This window comes from Lipotes vexillifer, unplaced genomic scaffold (assembly GCF_000442215.2).
Source record: "Lipotes vexillifer unplaced genomic scaffold, Lipotes_vexillifer_v1.1 scaffold717, whole genome shotgun sequence".
NCBI classification, from domain to species: Eukaryota; Metazoa; Chordata; class Mammalia; order Artiodactyla; family Lipotidae; genus Lipotes; species Lipotes vexillifer.
The window spans coordinates 1,572,223-1,593,525 of record NW_006798707.1 but is presented as its reverse complement, the minus strand read 5'-3'; the positions used below and the strand labels follow the sequence as shown (position 1 = coordinate 1,593,525).

The 21,303-nt window shown below is 40.7% G+C and overlaps 1 protein-coding gene and 1 non-coding gene across 3 annotated transcripts; one reads left to right on the top strand and one right to left on the bottom strand.

The window, feature by feature from the left end:
- Positions 1–1,278: 1,278 nt before the first annotated feature.
- On the bottom strand, positions 1,279–20,756 carry GPN1 (GPN-loop GTPase 1). Of its 2 annotated transcripts, XM_007470854.1 has the most exons (14): positions 20,593–20,756; positions 19,798–19,891; positions 17,352–17,391; positions 16,523–16,589; positions 15,763–15,800; positions 11,188–11,266; positions 10,887–10,981; positions 9,861–9,906; positions 9,075–9,221; positions 8,266–8,348; positions 6,913–6,952; positions 6,177–6,267; positions 3,008–3,115; positions 1,279–1,500 (listed from the first exon to the last, which is right to left on the bottom strand). In XM_007470854.1, the coding sequence occupies exons 1-14, from the start codon at positions 20,701–20,703 to the stop codon at positions 1,415–1,417; spliced, it is 1,125 nt and encodes a 374-aa protein (XP_007470916.1). In that variant the 5' UTR covers positions 20,704–20,756; the 3' UTR covers positions 1,279–1,414. The 2 variants fall into 2 exon arrangements, with proteins under 2 accessions (XP_007470916.1, XP_007470917.1); XM_007470855.1 differs by lacking the exons at positions 16,523–16,589; positions 17,352–17,391; positions 20,593–20,756 and having other exon boundaries at positions 1,415–1,500; positions 19,798–19,894.
- Positions 12,194–12,265, top strand: TRNAE-UUC (transfer RNA glutamic acid (anticodon UUC)). The gene has a single exon. It is a non-coding gene; the product is annotated as a tRNA-Glu (tRNA).
- Positions 20,757–21,303: the final 547 nt, after the last annotated feature.

Sequence of the window (21,303 nt, the reverse complement as noted above, 5' to 3'; positions counted from 1 at the left end):
TAAAAAGTATACAAAGGCACTAAGGGAAAAAATCAGGTATGTTCAGAGTTTTGCCGTGCAAATGGTTTCCTCTCAAAGAACAGGTTCAAGTTTTTAGACCAGTGGTTTCCATTAGTTACAGAATACTGAAATTAATACTTCATGTAAAGCAAAACACTTTTATTTATTTTTAGAATGTTAGATTGGAGAATAGGCACCAGATGGTCAAGGTTGGGGTACTCTGATAAAGCAGATGATAAGCACATTGATAACTGAGATTCACCTGGCCTAGAATTACGTCATAGGCTGTTTGAGTTAGAATATTGTTCTGAACTTAGCATGCATCAGAATCCCCTGGAGGCCATAGTAAAATGGACTGCTAGGCCCCCCCTCCCCCCGCCCCCCCCCAGTTTCTGATATAGGGCTTGAATGTCCCATTTTTAGTAACTTCCCAGATGCTGATGCTGCTTCTGGTCCAGAGACCACACTGAGAACCACTGATCTGGAATACAGGTTAGGGATAAAATTCCTTAAGAGAAATGTATAGTGTTTTAAGATACTGTGAAGAATGTGGAGGCAAAGCAAACCCTTACCAGGGCTGTTATATATGGAATGTGCAACTGACCCAAATCTGTGGCCTTTAAGTAAATCACTAAGGATACACTGCATTAAGTTAACGTACAATACAAACAGGGCCTGGCTTTGTACCTGGTTACTAGGTGTGGTATGTACATGGAACTTTAGTAAACAACATGTGGCTTTAAACCTCTCTTCTGAACTGCAGTTGACTATTTGTGATAATTTTCTTATTTGAAATTATGACAAGCAGGCTTACAACAAAGTTAAAATTAAAAGCTCTTTATCCAAGTCACCATCTAAAGTAGAATTCTTATTCGTTAACAATGTTTTGCCCAATTTCTTCAATGAACCTGGTGTTCTACAATGAGCTACCCAGTCTGAGGCACATTTCATACCAAGATTGATTGGTTGCCAAGGAGACTCCACTGCCACTCTGGACAAGCTCCTGTTTCCCCCTCTCTTTCTGCTAAAAGGAGGGGAACTCGTGGTGCAGGTTCAAAGGCAAGATGCTGGAGAAGTAGAGGCTACAGATCCAGCCTAAGTTCTCTCTCTGTTCTGTCCATCAGCAGCAGAAGTATGTGCGTTCAAAGGATAAAACTTGCAGTTTTAGGCTTGAAGGGATATCAGCATCCAAAACCAGATATCCTTCCTTGCTTAAATCCAAGGAAAATGCCAAGGGTAATCAGCATCTACCCGCCAGGTCCAAGTGTATTCTATCCCTGGCTTCATCTGAGTCAGGAGATTTCGCTAGTAAGAGAAACTGCTATCCTAAACAAAACTGTCCTTTATAGTAGCCCCCAATCAGAGATAAGGATAGTCCCTTCACACAGAGTTCCAAAATTTTGGATTTTAGAAACTATTTGTTGTTTCTCTTCCAGTACTGTGCCATTGATTCTTGCATAAAATTCTGGAATGCTGGCTCTTCACGGCTTTCCTCTGTAACTGCAAGGAAAAAAGAAGGTTAATTCTTTTTAAACTCTCCCATTAGGTGGATTAGAGCTGCTGTCACCCATCCATCAGAAATAGTACCTTTGACCCTTGAACAATGCGAGTTTGAAATGCATAGGTCCATGTATACACGAATTTTTTTCAATCGTAAATACTACAGTACCACACGATCCACAGGTGGTGAAATCCACGAATGTGGAACCACAGATACGGGGGGCCAACTATAAGTTAATTATATGGGGATTTTAAACTGTGAGGAGGGTGGGTACCCCTAGTCTCCAAGTTGCTGAAGAGTCAACTATATTTCTAAGACACTGTATGTCCACTTCTCCCAATAAGGAAATATCTCCTAGAAGCAGGCTTTATTTATCATGTTGCCCAAAATGTACAATTTCTTTGACCTGTAAGTGGGGAGAATACCTCCTTCATAAAGTAACTAAAATGAGGTCCCACTCCTACATATTTTTAACTGAGAGAAATGAAAACCTCTGTCCACAAATACCTGTTAATGTTTAGAGCAGCTTTATTCATGACAGCTAAAACCTGGCAACAACCCCAGTGTCAATCAGCTGGTGAATGGATAAACAAGGGTACATCCACATAATAGAACTTTTACTCAGCAATAAAAAAGAACATATTACTGTCACATGCAGTAACATGGATGGATCACAAAAGCATTACATTGAATGAAAAAAGTCAAATGCAAGTTAAATACTGTGATTCCACTTACACAACATTCTGGAAAAGGCAAAATTATAGGAATAAAAATCAGGTAAGCGGTTGCCAGGAACTGGTGTGGGGGAAGGGACTGAATAAAAACGAGCATGAGCGAACTTTTAGAGTGATGGAAGTGTTCTGTTTCTTGATTATAATGGTAATTACAAAACTATATATATGTATTAAAATTCATCAAGCTATACACTTTAATAAAAGGGTGGGATTTATTGTTTGTAAATTATACCTCAATAAATCTTATTAAATGATGCAATTTACATGTTAGTATCCAGCACACTGGAATAAAGAGAAGTTTGCTCTTGGGCACAGCTAGGACCTAAAAGGTTGTTTCAAGAAACAGATTCTGTCCACAGTCCATAAAACTATGCAAAGTGGAACACTTTTGGATTTCCAGAGCCATTCTATCTTCAATGCTACAGTCCCTTCTGACTGGTTTAGGTCTGCTGAGGCCTCCTTCTGTATTCTTAAAACAATGATTACAATAAACAATCCTGGATTCCTCAAAATTGAGTTAGGACCTAAAGATGAGAAGACACAAGACTAATAAAAGGCCATAATCAAGCTCAATATTAACCATTCAGTAGGAAGGCCAGGAACTTTGAATATATGGAACTCCTTCCTGGTGCTGCATCCTTTAGCATGCCCTCTCTCCCCTGTAACTGGCTTCATGCTCATGGTCTTCCCTCAGTAGCAGGAAGCTCCCGGGCAAACAATGAAAGAATAAGCGGCTGTTCTGTTCTTATGAGCCACCTCAGCCACCTCTCACCTCTGTGGTCAATATCTTCAGTATCACTGTCTGCTTCCTCATCCTCTTCATCCAAGGTTCCCCGAGTCAGGATCAAGTCAGAAGGGTCCAGCACAGGAGGTAAGCTGCCTACATAGAAAACATCTATCAGTAGCATGTCATGAACATAGGCCTCCTCAAAAAAGTGATTTTGAATCGATAAGCAACTACGATTAAAAACTGGCAGGATGAAAGTGATCATGATAAAATGCAGGATCTTATTTCTTCTAAATGTACAGTTAATACCACTTAACATTTCTACACTAGTTTATTTCACAAAGTGCTTTCATGAGGCCAGTAACCCAAGAGGTCTCATTTTTTCTTTTTTTTTGTGGTATGCGGGCCTCTCACTGTTGTGGCCTCTCCCGTTGCGGAGCACAGGCTCCGGATGCGCAGGCTCAGCAGCCATGGCTCACTGGCCCAGCCATTCCACGGCATGTGGGATCCTCCCGGACTGGGTCACGAACCCGTGTCCCCTGCATCGGCAGGCGGACTCTCAACCACTGCGCCACCAGGGAAGCCCCCAGAGGTCTCACTTTTAAGTTGAGGAAAACAACTCTCAGGTAGCTTGTCTTCATAGTAATAGTAATGTCATTTGTTTGTACTAGCTCTCAGCTTAGAAGAGGCTATGGTTTTTCCTATAAAGGCTAAAGACATTTGAGCAGATCCAATGTGCTAAGTCAAGAGTAAAAGTGTGGAGCGTGGAACTCACTTAACTGGTAAACCCAGCCAGGTTCCAGCACCTAGTCCACCAAGTGGCTTTGCTGTTCTCTACTAGACCTATAGCAATAGCTATCATTAACAGAACTTTACTCCTTTAAAGGCCAGTCCACCAATGAGTGTGGGTGGGTGTGTATATATTTTAATTTGAGCACCAACCTAGGAACCCCTAGAGAATTAATGACAAAACTAACTCAAACAATAAAAAATGTCAGTGAAGTAGCAGGATAAAAAGACTAAAATACAGAAATGAAAAGTCTTCATAAACACAAACATAACCAGTTAGAAGAAAAATCCCATTTTCAACACTAACGAAGATACAATCCTTGGGAAAAATTTAACAAATTTAACAAAACCTACATGAGGAAAACACTCCTGGAAGACATAAAAGTAGACTTGACAAATACAAACACATTCCTTGCTCTTAGACAGGAAGAGCAACATCAAAGAGATGTCAATTAATTAATTAATTAATATAACACAATCCCAATAAAAATATCAAAGGGTTTTTTTAGCGAGCTACATTAAGTTGATACTAAAGGTTATTTGGGAAAACAAACAAGCAAGAATAGTCAGGGAAACACTAAAAAAGAAAACGTTGAGGAGGACTAGCCCTAGCAGATATTAAAACATACTATAAAGCCTCTATATGTAATTAAAGCCACACAGTACAGGCACACAGTCTAGAGGAATAAAATAGGTAATCCAGAAATACATCCAAGTACATATGAAACTTTAGTATATGATACAGGTAGCATCTCATCACTGGGACAAATGTAGACTTTTTAATAAATCATGTGGGTACAACTATTTATGAAAAAGGTAACACAGACCTATACCTCACACCATACCCAGGAATAAACCCTAAATGGATCAGGGTTCCAAATGTAGAAAATAAAACCATACAAGTACTACAGTAAAACATGAGTGAATGCCTCTTTAACACAGGTGTAGGTAAAGGATTCCCAACTATGACTCAAAACCAGGTGCAATAAAAGATAAATAAATTTGACTACATCAAATTTATACAAAACAAAACAAACTTTTGCATGGCAAAATAACACCATGAACAAAGTCAAAGGGCAACTGACAAACAGGGAGAAAATATCTGCAACATGTATCACAGGAAAATGAAGACTATCCCTACCTAGATTAATGTATATTAAAACTAGTGGGTGAACATTTGAAAATTAAAAGTACATTTATCTAATCAAAGCAGCACCCCACAAAATACTTATTATGAAGGGAAAAATAACTTTATGATGAAAAAACCTGGCAGACACCACTTTAAGTAAGTGATCAAAGACAACTCATCATCATGTACCTTGTGATATGATACATGGAAAAAACACTTCACATCTGTTAACTTCTGCTAAAAAGGAGCCACCTGAATCGAACCATGAGGAAACATCAGACAAACCCAAATTGAAGAAAATTCTACAAAAATATAAGTGCCATACACTTCAAAAATATCAATGCCATGAAATGCAAAGAAAGACTAAGGAGCCATTCCAGATTAAAGGAAAATAAGAGACGTGACAACTAAATGCAACACAGATCCAGAATCTTCTCCTGCTATAAAGGGCAAATGGCTACATCTAAATAAGGTCTATACATTAAATAATAGGAATGTGTCAATGTTAATTTCCTAGTTTTTGATAACTACAATAAGGGTATATAAAATAATGCCCTTATTTCTAAGAAAAACTCAAGGGTAAAGGTGCATCATGTCTGCAACTTACTCTTAAATGATTCAGAAAAAAGTTATATATAATATACAAATATTTTATAAGTATACTTATATATTTATATAAAATGTAAAGCCAAACATATATAACAGAAAGAATAAAGTAAATGTGATAACATTTGGCAAATCTAGCTGAAGGGTATATGGCAATTCTTTGCAATTCATGAAACTCTTCTGTAAATCTAAAATTAGGTCAAAATAAACAGTAAAAGAGGGGGAGGATTAAAAAGCAATTAAAAAAAAAGTAGACATCAAGTATCTTGCCAAAGTAAACCAAAAACTATCTGAAGAGAAAGAATGATCATATACATATGTATAAAAATATAAACACAGATAAGATAAATGTGGTATGAGAAACACAGATAGTGGATTCCTCTTTAACACAGATGTTAGATATAGGTATGTCCGTAGGTATATATCTACATCTGTACACTTCAAAAATGTCAATGTCATGAAATACAAAAACAAAGGATCCATTCATGATTAAAGGAGACTAAGAGACAACTAAACACAATGCAGATTTAGGATTTATCTAAATTGACTGAGGAACAGATAGATAGATACACTATACAACATTTACTTTATCCTTTTCTCTTTCTCTCCCTTAAACATAAATACCTACCTACTAAGTGGAGATAAGTGTACCCCGCTCGTAGTTCCTAACACCAGAAGACCCTCCAGTACCTGTGGCAGTCCCGGTGTCCAAGGCTATAGAGCCCATATCTTTCCGAAGTCGTTCCAGTTGTTCTTTCTGCTGCTGGCTCTGTGCACTGGCCTATATACACAGAGGAAAATGTTGTCATATTAAAAAAGGAGGCCCAAGTTAGATGCCAGACTTCTAACTGAAGATGACAAATTATACAAATACTAGAGGCAGATAAGGGATGGCTGATGACAGAAACATTGAGCAGTGTGGGCCCAGATTAGCAGAAGTTCATTCCAGAGGGCTCTGCAGACCGTATTAGAGGTTTCAGAAATTAGACACAAAATCATCAAAAGAACCCTCAAACAGACACAGCAGGAAGGCTCAGTGATAAGATGTCCAATGTAGCCGATGGGGATAGGACACTTGATCACTTGGGATAAGAGTTGTGAACTACCTCTCTGTTCTTAAACAAAATTCTACAAGTAGCCTTTAAATGGACCTTGGAGTAGGGGTGGAGGTATGGCACAAGAAGGGCTCAGCATATATAAAAGGAAAAATTACTGATTTTTATTACTTCAAGTATAAAGAAGAAAAGTAATTAAGGGCCTTTCTGCATCCAGACAGCATACATACAAATTTACAGGTTTAAATTAACAAGTATCTAAAGGACACATTGAGAACCAAAACAAAAGCATTTATGGCAGAAGGATTAGTACATAGTTTGAGATTGCTTATTCAGTGGCCCTAAAATACACAAACAGCCTCTTTTCTTACCAGCGATTTCTTCAGACGTTCATATTCAGGACGATACTCTCTGGAAAGAGAAACACTTTCTAAATCCCTTTGATTAATAACCTATCCTGTCCCCCCCTCCACATCACTTCTATTTTCCTAGTACTTTGATAATAACAAAAGATCTTATGTCACCATACACCAGATGTAACAAGTCTTAGTCACTGAGATTCTATCCCTAAGTAATTAAAAGCCAAGATGCCTGCCCCCTCCCTGAAATCAGCAACAAGACAAAAGACTGACTGCTGATCTGGGAAGATCAACTCTGGGGAGACCGTGACCAATGAGTTCACCATTCACTTGGATAAACATGAGTAAAAGATGTTTAAATGATGAGTAAAAGAAGCTAGGCCTACTGGGCTCAGGAAGCCCAATATATAATTATGTCGTTTATCTGGGCAACCATGAAAGGATACAGAAAAGAGTCTATCCTGAGGCTTTGATAACACATGCAAAAAAAACCAAAACAAAACAAACAAAAAACAAACCTCGTCTGATGAATAAAAATCAAAATAATGTTTCTGAAAAACCACAATGTGGTTATTAGACTCTTGCTAAGTATGAAGTTTGCTAGAAAGCAGCCAATTATCAGGCCTAAGGAAAGTGTATAGGTGCTATGACTCCACTTTCCTTTAGATAAATGGAACTCCAGTATTAACCAAGAAAATAGTTATAACAATCATTTATTAAGAAATATGCTTACTACATGTCAGCAATTGTGTTAGGTGCTTTAGATATATTATCTCAAATAATCCCCGCAACGACCTTAACAATAAATGCTATTACCCTTCATCTACAAATGAGGAAAACCTGCTAAGGTTACACACTTATTAATTGGAGGAAAAAGAAATCTAAACCATGTCTATCTGACTCCAAAGTCTATGTTCTTCATCAGGGGTCAACCAATGTGGCAAACAGGACAAATCCAGCCCACTGCCTATTTTTATAAATAAAGTTTTACTGGAACACAGCCACGCCATTTGTTTAGGAATTGTCTATAGCTGCTTTTGCACCACAATGAGAGTTGAGGAGTTTCAACAGATAACACAACCCACAAAGCCTAAAATATTTAACACCTGGCTTTTTACAAACAATGTCTGATGACACCTGTTCTTCATCATTCAATACAGTGAAGATTTTATACTCCTATTCTTTTTTTAAAAAAGTTAACAGCTACTTGTTAACCCTAAGTGTGATCAGATCCAGTACACATCTGCATGGCAAATATAATACGAACACCATGAAAACCAAAATGTTTTGCCTGGCAAAACAGCTATCATATCAGACTTGTGGGTAACTAAGAGTGCCATTAATAGAATGTTCCTTTATCCTCACCTTTCATATTCTTCTGTGGCACTGGCAACTTGCACGAAGAGTTCATCTAAGCCTGTACCCAGAACAGCAGACACACCCACCACCTGCCAAAAGCATCATTAATGCCACTGAGGAAACAACTGTATATTTTTAAATGGCATATATTATTTGGCTCAAATTTCATAACATCTTCATAGAAGAGGTTTGGCTACTTTAAGAAGTCTCTGGCAAAGAATGAAGCTAAAACAAGACAAAATGGCATACCTACTCAAAAGTGATGGAAATAAGTCTATGGAAAATAGAGAACTGAGAAAGATAATTAGGATCAAACAAGCAGCAGTTCATCTATTCCCTATCAAATCAAACCACAGTCTGTTCTCTATAAAAATTAGTATCTCAATGTCTTCGCTTGGGCAATTAACATACTTGCTGCTACCCACACCCACTTTTGCTTACACAAATCTTACCCATCCTTCAAAGCACACCTATATTGGCTATATCCTCAAAATATCTCTCATTTCAAAAGTGATCTACCCCATCACCACTATCAGGCCCAACTTTTAATCTTTCTTAAGATATCACAATATAAGTTACTACAATATATCATGTTTTAACTCTGCGTTTAGCCTTCTTTCCTAACTAGACCATAAACTCTCTGAGGGTAGGGTCCGTATCATATTTATCTTTTAAGTCTCCAGTTTTTAATAAGCTATGCCTTAAAAATTACTTTTCAGAAGGTAATGAACTTCCTTTCCAAAACAGGTTCAAAGCCAGCCCTTTGGGTTATGACGTTATCTGGAGAGACCAACAGCATAAGCAAGAAAGTTTACCCTGAGGGAGCTGTAAAACTCATCTAACACGAGGCTCATCGAACGAGTCAGGTTACTGACGTATGTAGTCTCTTGATTCAAGGCATCTTGGAAAGCCTCAAAATCCTGCATCCATTCCACTGCAAAGCTGTGATCAATGATGTCAGTCTGTACCAGAGAGAAGTCAACTATCAGCAACCAGAGATGAGGTCAGACATCAAACAATGGCAAAAAAAAAAGTGATGACAGCAGAGAGCAATAATTCATGTATTTTCTTTCTCTGCTTCCCCCATTTCCTCCTCCACTGCAACAAGTCACAAAGAGCCAAGACTGCTGTGCAGTATAAATAATTAAATGAAGATCTGTGTATTCTAGGTTAGAACAGACCCTTCACTATCCACTGCCAAGTGACCATGGCTACAGTGGAGGCCAGCACCCTCCAGGCTCTGAAGTCAAGTACATAGTCTCTTGCATCCTAGCCAACAACAGAGAAGTTTGGGTTTTGTTTAACTGCCACTTCCAATAGACTAGCAGTCCCTCCCTCATTTACACAGTCCCAATCCTGAGGGATAACCTATACGCTGTGGACCAGGGGCTACTCTATCTAGCCTAAAAAAACTTTGGAAAAGAATCAGTGATATATATTCATTCGATTTGATTGAATCCATTTCCTAGAAGTGCTCATGACTTTGCTTCAGGTTAGCTTAAATCTGCTCTCCAGCATCTGAAATAATCCTTCTCACCTACCCAAACACAAGGTTCTGATGAAAACGAAATATTCAGTCACAACAGGAAGAATCCACTTACTTTATTCATGACCACAATAAAAGGCAACTTGGTTTTGTACAAGATGCTGAAAATCAAACATTGAGGCATTATTAGTAAAAGCACTTAAGCACCTGCTTACCTGTTATCTGATGGAACTGAGTAATAAAAAGGGAGATGAGTTCAGACTCTAAATACAGGTATCCATTCTTACACAGCACTCACATATTCTCCCCTCCCAAGCAGGAAACTACCACTACCATCAAGCAAACAACACACATATACACTCTCTCCTTTTCTTAGAGTAATAATGCTTTGGTACTGATCCTGGGTGTGTGTGTGTGTGTGTGTGTGTGTGTGTGTGTGTGTGTGTGTGTGTGTGTGTGTTTCACCAAAATTAACTGTCTTTTAAACAATTAATATGAAGAAAAAATCATGCTATCAAACATCAGATTTCTATCTGGACTAAGATTTCTTGTGTTTAACAGAAAGGGACATCCCTAGTCATAACAGAAGAGACAAATCGGGGTGATTGTTTTTGCATACCCCTAAAATAAAATTCAGCATTAATAATGGTCCGCCTTGCTCCTAGGTCTAATGCACTAATATAGCCCTAGTGAGGCATGTTCTTCCTCTCCTAATGGCACCACACTTGGGAAAACACATGCATTTAGAATCATGGATGAATCTTTTTATTCAGTCTCTCATGTTATAATTTCACTCTTCCTATCACAACACAGAAGAAAGGCATTTAGACCAGGGGCTCTATTCTATTCAGAACTGGATTTCATTCAACTTGGGGCAACTGCCAGAAGGTTCATATTCATTCATCACCTATTCTGTAACAAGCAAGGGAGGAAGATGACAAGTGGCTGATAGAGAATGCCAACAGTATATGTGCTTCCTTTCCCGCCCTAACCCAGAGCCCCTCCCTAACCCAGAGCCACTAAAGTGAGTGGCAAGCCTGAATGAAAACCTAGGGGTAAGCACTCAGGACTCAAAAATGATGGAAAAGAAGTGGAGACTTCATACCCTGACATAATACTATGCCCAACAATAACGCATTACCTGCAGGCATAGAGCATATTGGACATGAAGGTCACTGGGTTGATACTTCGAGATGTGTCCATTACATAAATGACAATCGTTGGAAACGAGGATGCCTAAAGCCACAAAATAATCAAAGCTTTAGTCAGAGGGTTCTTGACCTGTCCCCAAATTCTTCTCCTACCTTCCGTGGCAAGGAAGAACCACTTCAGGCAGGTGTGCAGAGCTCTATGACTCTATCCCACATAAGATCCCAAGCAATAAGAAGCTTTTCTTGTCTGGCTCTCTACTTACCCTGAGTAACAAGTCCTAGAATACTCACCAGGGCCTCAGTGATGATTGTCCCAGAAGCTGACCAGGTGAATACCTCAATCTGTCCAGGTGTGTCAATCAAGACATACCTGTGTCAAAAAAGACCATTAAATAAGTTTTTATTTATTTATTCTGAAAGATATTCCATCCCACAAAACATTAACATCTGGTTACTCAAGACTGAAATAACCTCTTCACACTGTCAAGTCTCACTTCTTCCCACTGCCCTTAAAGTGCATACCACATTCCCCTGGGTTTTGTTCAATGTCCAGTATTCAGGCTCATTGGCAGGAGCACCAATACATCACTGTTGCAAATGATCACAGAGAAAACTGACAGTTTTAGAAACACACTGCATTAAAAATGAGAGATAAGCAAAACCAGAGTGTAAATCTCTTGGGAAACCATCTGGTTACTTAGGGGTGGGGTTGGAGGAAAATGGAGGGAGGGAGAAAAAGAATAAGAAAGTGATAACTAAAGAAGAGGGTCTCTTCTTGAGGGGATGAAACGTTCTAAAATTGATTGTGATGATGGCTGTACAATTCTGTAACTACACTAAAAGCCACAGAATTGTACAATTTAAATGGGTAAATTGTATGGCCTATGAAATATATCTCAATAAAGCTGTTTTTAAAAAAGCAAAGATCCACACATACATGGACAATTAATTGACAACAAAGGAGCCAAGAACATACAACAGAGAAAGGAAAGTCTCTTCAAGAAATGGTGCTGGGAAAAACAGACAGTCACATGCAAGAGAATGAAACTAGACCACTCCATACACAAAAATTAACTCAAAATGGATGAAAGACTTGAATGTAACACTTGAAAACATTAAATAAATTTCTGGAGGAAAACATAGGCAGTAACCTCACTGACATCTGTCTTAGTGGTTTCTGTGGATCTGACTCCAAAGGCAAGGAAATCAAAAGCAATAATAAACAAATGAGACTACATCAAACTAAAAAGCTTCTGCACAGGAAAGGAAAACATCATCAAAACTAAAAGGTGGGAATTCCCTGGTGGTCCAGTGGTTAGGACTCAGCGCTTTCACCACAGTGGCCCAGCTTCAATCCCTGGTCGGGGAACTAAGATCCCGCAAGCTGCCGGGCATTGCCCAAAACAAAAAACTAAAAGGCAAGCTACTGAACAGCAGAAATTGCAAACCATATCTCTGATTAGGGATTGGTATCCAAAATATATAAAGAACACATACAACCCCAAAGCAAATAAACAACTCGATTCAAAAATGGGCAGAGGATCCAATTACGTAGACATTTCTCCAAAGACACACAGATGGCTAAAAGGCACATGAAAAGATGTTCAACATCACTAATTATTAGGGAAATGCAAATCAAAACCACAATGAATTATCACCTCACACCTGTTAGAATGGCTCTTACCAAATAGATAACAAGTGCTGAAAGGGATGTACAGAAGAGAAAACCCTCGTAAACTGTTGGTGGGAATATAAACTGGTGCAGCTACTATGAAAAACAGTAGAAAGATTCCTCAAAAAATGAAGGATAGAGCTAACCGTATGACCCAGTGATTCCACTTCTGGGTATTTATCCAAAGAATACAAAAACACTAATTAGAAAAAATATGTGCACCCTTATGTTCATTGCAGCATTATGTACAATAGCCAAGATATGGAAGCAACCTAAGTGTCCACCAATGGATGAATGGATAAAGAAGATGTGGTATATACACAGTGGAATACTATTCAGCCATAAAAGAAGAATGAAATCTTGCCATTTGTGACAACATGGATGAACAACATGAGGTTATTATGCTAAGTAAAATAAGTCAGAAGGAAAAAGACAACTACCATATGATTTCACTCACATGTGAAATAATCTGGAGGAAGGAAGGAAGGAAGGAAGGAAGGAAGGAGGGAGGGAGGGAGGGAGGGAGGGACCTAGAGGAATCGCATCACCTCTCCGAGCCTCGGTTTCTTCATTTATTAAAAAAAAAAACAAAACCTGGAGGGGGGGGTTAGGGGGGGGGGGAGGGAGGGAGGGGAAGGGAAAGTGAAGGGAAAGTGAAGGGAAAAGGAAGGGGAAGGGAAGGAAACCAACCAACCAAAAGCAAGCTCACAGATACAGAGAACAAATCAGTAGTTACCAGAGGAAAAAGGGGTTGTGGGTGGGCAAAAAGGGTGAAGGGCATCAACTGTATGGTGACAGATGGTAACTGGACTTTTGGGGGGTGATCACTTTGCAGTGTACACATGTTAAATTATAATGCGTACCTGAAACTTATTTTTAAAAAAGCAAAAAATTTGAATAGACGTTTCTCCAAATATATACCAATGGCCAAGAAGTACACTAAAAGATGCTCAACATCTGGACTTCCTGGTGGCGCAGTGGTTAAGTATCCGCCTGCCAATGCAGGGGACACGGGTTCGAGCCCTGGTCTGGGAAGATCCCACATGCTGCGGAGCAACTAAGCCCGTGCACCACAACTACTGAGCCTGAGCTCCAGAGCCCGCGAGCCACGACTACTGAGCCTACATGCCACAACTATTGCAGCCCGCGTGCCTAGAGCCTGTGCTCTGCAACAAAGAGAAGCAACCACAATGAGAAGCCCAAGCGCTGCAACTAGAGAAAGCCCGTACACAGCAACGAAGACCCAAAGCAGCCAATAAATAAATAAATAAATAAATTTATTAAAACAAAAACAAAAGCAAAAACAATTACAAGCAGTGACTAGAATGTACAGAAAACGGAACCCTCCATACATTGCTGGTGAGAATGTAAAATGGTACGTGAAGCCAGCAGGAGCTTGGAGGAATGGGGAATAGAGTGACTGCTAATGAGTATGGGGTTTCTTTTGGAGATGAAAATGTTCTGAAATTAGGTAGTTCTTTTTTTTTTTTAAAGATTTATTTTTTATTTATTTATTTTTGGCTGCGCCAGGTCTTAGTTGCGGCACCGTGGGATCTTCGTTGAGGCATGAGGGATCTTTCATTGTGGCACGCGGGATTCTCTCTAGCTGTGGCGAACAGGTTTTCCCTTCTCTAGTTGTGGCGCAGGCTCTGTAGTTTGTGGCACATGGGATTCTCTCTAGCCGTCGCAAATGGGTTTTCTCTTCTCTAGTTGTGGCGCAGGCTATGTAGTTTGCGGCATGCAGGCTCTCTAGTTGAGGCACGAGAGCTCAGTAGTTGTGGCTCGTGAGCTTAGTTGCCCCGTGGCATATGGGATATTAGTTCCCTGACCAGGGATCAAACCTGCATCCCCTGCATTGTAAGGCGGATTCTCTACCACTGGACCACCAGGGAAGTCCCTGAAATTAGGTACCTCTGGTCAATGCACAACTTTGTGAATATACTAAAAACCACTAAACTGTATACTTTAAAAGAGTGCACTTTATGGTCTGTGAATTCATATTGCAATAAAGCTATTACTTTAAAAAACTACTCTAGTTTGATCCTATTTTTGTAAAAACACCTTATCCATCCATCCTTCTATCTATGTACACATGAATAGAAACACCTGGGATGACAGTCACTGATAGCAATAATGATAATAATGATAGCTATTTCTAGTGACAAGAAGGGTGACAGTTTCATCTTTTAAATACTATGCATGGTAGGAATTACTTATAGTAATAAGCCTATATATCCTTTTTACAAAAATAATAAATTATCTTCCTTTCTTTTAAAAAAGCAAACCTATTAAAAATTTAACAACAGTTCATTGTGGGTAATGATAATAAGAATCTCCTATTTTATATTTTGATGCTTTTTAAATTTAAAAATATCCCCTCTGAATCATGTAGATTATATTAATTTAAACAAGGATTAGGGGCTTCCCTGGTGGCGCAGTGGTTAAGAATCCGCCCACCAATGCGAGGGACAAAGGTTCAAGCCCTGGTCTGGGAAGATCCCACATGCCGCGGAGCAACCAAGCCCCGTGCGCCACAACTACTGAGCCTGCGCTCTAGAGCCCTCAAGCCACAACTACTGAGCACGCGTGCCACAACTACCGAAGCCCGCGTGCCTAGAGCCTGTGCTCTGCAACAAGAGAAGTCACCACAATGAGAAGCCCGCGCATTGCAACGAAGAGTAGCCCCCGCTTGCCACAACTAGAGAAAGCCCACGTGCAGCAATGAAGACCCAGTGCAGCCAAAAATAAATTTAAAAATAATAAAATAATAAAATAAAATAAAATAAACAAGGATTAGAAAGGTATTTCATAGACTTTAATGCCAACAAGCAAGAGAAGGCAAGTGGACAAGTGAATGTGGACTCAAATTCTCAAAATACCTCCTAAGAAGCTGGGAACATATACCAAAGTGATTGGGAGTGGGATACTATTAAATTGAGCTCTACACTGTAGAGCATCTTGTCGGTTTTATTTATTTATTTATTTTGGGCCGTGCCATGGCTTGTGGGATCTTAGTTCCCCAACCAAGTAGAGCATCTTAATGATTGTCTTCTTGCCAACAATTTTTTCACTTATCATGATTTCATCTCAAACTACACCCTCTTAGAACTTGACAGTAACCCAAAATTCTTCAAAAAACCTAGAAACACGTCAACTACAGAGTAATAAACAGGCATTAGACTGAAATCACTTACTTAGACATGTTCTGGGCCTTCTCAATAAATTTCATCACCTAAAAGAAAAAGACGCCAATTACAACAGAATCCAAGTTCAACCAAAAAAATCACAGGGCCCTCTCGAGAGTGGCCCACCTGCAGGCACCATTAACAATTGAATCTCTATGTTCTCTGTCTGAGGACACCAACTAACGTGCTCATGGAACCAAAGAAACATAGCCACACCTGCCGTACCACAACACCCTGGAGCACAGGGCAAGGCCTAAGGAGCTGAAGACTTGATCTGTCACTGCCAAGTCTCTCTCTTGGTGCTTCAGTAAAGCGTTAACAGCCTGAATCATTGGGTGAAATCGGGGTAAAAAAATCAGTGATTGCCAAACACTCTTAAGGAAGTGGAATGTGACAGAGAAAACATAACAGATGACAACAATTTGTCACAAGTGAAAAGCCCCATAATTGTTCCATTCCCTGCCTGGCAGCCCATCCCACTCCCCATCCCTCCACCCCAACCTCAGGGTAACACTGCAAGCCAATAACAGATCAAGAAGAGAACCCAGGTCTCTTAGATCTTTATTGGCCGCCACAACGTTCAATGTGAAGTCTCTCACCATGTTGATCATCCTCTCATAGCCTACTTCTTTGTCCACCAAAATGCCTCCCTATATTCTGTATTGACATTGAGGTTGATTGCCCTTCTTTCCCAGTGTGATCAAGCTAAGGCATTTAAGAGTCACAGGTTCTGACACAGCCATGTCTATGTAAATAGAGACAGATATACCTGATCAAATCTGGTAGCAAAGAGATTGAGTGAGGTCACTATGCCACCATTGGGTCCAAGTCCATACCTAGACACTAAGTTGAGGATTTAAATTGCTTATAGATCAATTTAGATGATAAAGTTTATTATCTAGACAATCCCTCACAAAAACAGCATAACATTAGTGTTCAACTGACTAGTATGTATCACACAATCTTAACCTCATAGGGAAACATTCACTATCGATGTCTCTCATTCATCGTTTAGAAATGGCCAGGTGAAATGGGGCCAAAATGGAACAAACAGATGTATCAGGCATTGAAAGCCTGATGGCATTAGCCATAAAGATCATTTATATACCACTCTTTGCTCTGATCCTCACTCATCAAGCCACCTGAGGATTAGAATTAGTCTTCCTATCTAGACTTACCTATAGGGAAAGTACACATTTCACACAGCAATGTACTAAGAGTTGATCTTACTAATCTTTGGGCTTCCCAGTCTAAGGGGATGGTGATCAATGGATGCATTCACCAAGGCAATACTCCCTTGTGGGACCCAGGCACGCCACCCGCTAGCCTCTCCTTCTCTGTGCTAATTACAACAGCCTGCAGTTCGGGACAAAGGCAGAAAATGGAACTCACAAGCTGAAACAGGATTTCTGATCACCTATGCTTCTCCCCACATTCATCTTCCCTCCTCTTCATAAAATTACCTGAAAGCAATCGAATGCTTTTGCTAGTATATTTCACAAGGGACAGCACAAACACTTTTTTCAAAGCTACACAATACACAGACAGTAAGTAGCCAGGGATGAGCCAAAAACCAAAGTAGATGTGAAAAAAGATACTGTTTCATGACTTCTTTATACTTCACAGTGTCACGAATATCTGGAGGGAAAGAAAGAGAGAATGAAATGGAATTTAACACGTAAGAAACAATACAGTTTGAGACTCTCCACCTATAATATCTAAGCCAACAGACCTCTCAAGTCATCTCTGCTTCCTCTGAGCAAACAAATCAGTTTCTCTCTTAGCATCCAAGGTACTTTTCCAATCTGTTTTCTAAATTTTCAAGCTAAGATCACTGAATTGCAACAGCAAAAGAAGCAAGTTCAGGAAGAGACTAGGAGGACAAAAGGTACCCACCCTGCAAGTACCTTCCCTCCCAGCAAGAAACTGAAACTAGCTTCTGAGGCTTCTATTGTCAGCACTGTCTTCTAGTAATTTCTCCAGCTTCACACTGGCCAAGGACAACTGCCAAGTAACCCAAGAAGAATGTTAGGCTAGGAGCTCTCAAGTTATGGTAGGGATGTCTGAGACAAAGAGAAAAGTTTTATACAACTTAAATACCTTCTCAGTGACCATATACATAGAAAAAGGGAGCTAAATAAAGAAAAAAGGTTTATTTCTTACTCCTTGCTTACTGGTAACAAAGGTAATGCAGATAACATTTTTATAAAGGCATTAACTTGGGAAGTGGATGGGTGGGGAGAGAAATAGGTGATGGAGATTAAGAGGTACAAATTTTCAGTTACAAAATAAATGAGTCATGGGGTGAGATGTACAGTGTGGGGAATACAGTCAAAAATTATATAATACCGTTGTATGGTGACAGATATTAACTAGACTCATCATAGTGATCATTTTGAAATGTACACGTATTTCAAATTACTATGTTGTATACCAGGAACTAAATATTGTGGCAGGTCAATTACACTGCAAGACAGACAAACCCACAGAAAAAGAGATTGGATTTGTAGTTACCGATCTACAAATCGGTAGAGGGTGTGGAGGGAGGGACAATTGGATGAAGGTAGTCAGAAGTACTAACTTCCAGTGAATAAATACTAGGGATGTAATATACATTATAAATGTAATGAGCACTGCTACATGTTATATGTGAAAGTTGAGAGTTCTCATAACAAGGAAAAAAAATTTTTTTCTATTTCTTTAATTTTGTATCTATATGAGATGACAGATGTTCACTAAACTTACTCATGGTAATCATTTCATGCGTTTGTAAACCAAATCATTATGCTATACAACTTAATCATATACAATGCTGTATGTCAACTATATCTCAATAAAACTAGGAAAAAATTATTTGGATGGAATTTTAAATAAAAAGGAAATTGGTCTGTCCAGTAATATCTAACTAAACCTATCTAGCAGTCAGGAGACCTATATCCCATCAACTATTAGAGTTCCATCCAGCCTTTAAGTGAAAAGACGGAATTTCTTTTTTTTTTTTTTTTCAAAATTCTTCCCATAATGATTTCTGCTTCTTAATACAAGGTCTTCCTTAATTAGTATGTTTGGAGTACAAGCTTAATAGGATTAAAAAGAGACCAGGAGGGAAAAGACTAACATCAAGGAATAGTCTGGGGCTTCCCTGGTGGCGCAGTGGTTGAGAATCTGCCTGCCAATGGGACACGGGTTCGAGCCCTGGTCTGAGAGGATCCCACATGCCGCGGAGCAACTAGCCCCGTGAGCCACAATTACTGAGCCTGCGCGTCTGGAGCCTGTGCTCCGCAACAAGAGAGGCCACGATAGTGAGAGGTCGGCGCACCGCGATGAAGAGTGGCCCCCGCTTGCCGCAACTAGAGAAAGCCCTCGCACAGAAACGAAGACCCAACACAGCCATAAATAAATAAATAAATAAATAAATAAATTTTTAGAAAAAAGGAATAGTCTGAAAATCAGGAAGCCTAGATCCTATCAAGAATCAGGACACTGGATCCCATCCATTCTTAATCTTATACAGTAGTCAGGGACTCCTCTACAAGTCTGATGATAAGAGGGAAGGAACCCCTCACCAAGACAATGCACACAGGCATATATACACACATTTTCCCATGTAACTTTGCAAGATTCCTACAGATCAACAAGCAAACTCTGCACAAAACCCACATGCTCTTAACTTGGAAGAAAAAAAAACTATACAAAGTTTATGTAACAGAGCCTGCTGAAGGGTTTACGGCTTAAAAGCCAGAGGACTGACTTTCTGTCACTTCATTTTCCCAAAGAACCATAGTCTGACACCCTTGGGTCAAAAGAGGTAGAGAGAATGGTAGTAGTACGGAAAAAAAGGAAATTTAAGAAGAGGGAAGGAGTAAACAAAGAGAAAAAGGGAATCAGGAAGAAACCTGTTTCAGGATGCTAGCAAATCCAAGGGAAACAAAATTAGGCAGTTTAGAAAACATTAAAAATGGAAGCATTGAAGACTCATAGGATAGGCTGACAGCTTTCCATTCTCTGAGAAACTTCACACAAGTTCTGGCACAGTTTACTCACCAATATTGGCAGGAAAGGGAACTTCATGCACAGCTGGATCCAGGTTGATCACATAAGGTGGACACCCTTGACTATGCAGATATCCTGTGAGCCTCTGCAGACATATGGGGAGAAGGATGGACTGAGACCAAGAGGCAAGATAAAGGAAAAAGAGAGAACTTCCACCCCTTAATCCAACTTACCAGAATTCTGCACTTCCATTTCCCTCTACCTTAAATATTCGTTTCTGATCTCCACCGCCAACATTCACTCTCAGTTGAAATGCTACCTTTCTTCATCACACATCCAACAGAGCCTCCTCTACTCTCCATCACTTATTGACTTGGGGGGTTGGGGGGAACGGGGGTTTCTATCTCCCCCACAAAAAACATTAGCTCCATTTAAGCGGGAACCTTGTCATTTCCGCTATATCCCCAGTGCCTGAAACATGGTAGGCATCCCAGAAGGAATTCTTTAGGAATCTACACAGAAAGCCCGTGTGCAAGCACTCTATTAACAGCCAGAATTATTTGTTAAGCCTCTGCCTTCGAGGACTTGGCACTAGCAAGGCAATTCCAATACCAAGTACGGTCGTCATAGATAGGCACTGAGGGTGCGCAGAAGAGAGGCTGAATGAACCCAGGCTAGGATCTGAGACGGCTTTGCGGAGGAAGAAACAGGGGTTGCTGGTATCCCTGAAAGCCAGACGCCGGTACCCTCCAACTCCCCAGAGAGACCTCCCTTTCTCCCCTGGCCTTACGCCTGCCACAGACAACTTCTCGCGCGCTCCTACTACGCCCGCGCCGTGCAGGTCACCTGTACAAAGGTGGTTTTCCCAGACCCCGCCATTCCCAACACCAGCAGACACACTGGGGGCCGGGGACCCCCGGAAGCTTGCGGCTCCGTGGCTGCTGCGAGCGCGGCCATCTTGCTCCTGGCTCCGCCCACTCGACCATAGAGACGCTCGTAGCTAGAGAGGCTCCCGCGACATTCGGAACTCTGAGTGAGACTAGAACAGGGCAAACCAAACCGTACCGAACCAAACCGGCCAGAGAGGGCAGGGCCAAGGGGCCAGGCGTGCGCCTTAGCTCTGTCCGTCCTGACCCGGATGGGGGCCCAACTAGGGACAGAGGCGGGGAAGTGGAGACACTGGGAGGACGACTGGAGTAAGCCACCTAAAGAACCGCTCACCGTCGTCGGGCAGAGCCTGGGAAGGGCAAAGCTCTGGACCCCGGGCGGGCGGGACGACAAGGGACCCACGGGCTCCCACACTATAAAAGTGAAGAGAGTGCCTTTTCCTGTCGGCCCCCCGAGAGCGGGTAACCGAGCCGCCGGAGAACCGGCCACTAGGGCTCGTCCGGCGGCCGAGGAGGTTAAGCGGCTCAGGCCTGGACGTGCCGGGACCCGGGCGGGATGCGAGCGCCGGAGTTGCTGGGCCCAGCCAAGAGCCGCAGAGACCAGCCCGGAGAAACTGGAAAAACCCTCCGCACTGGGACGCCGTTTCCGCGTGTCGCCAGCCCCAGACCG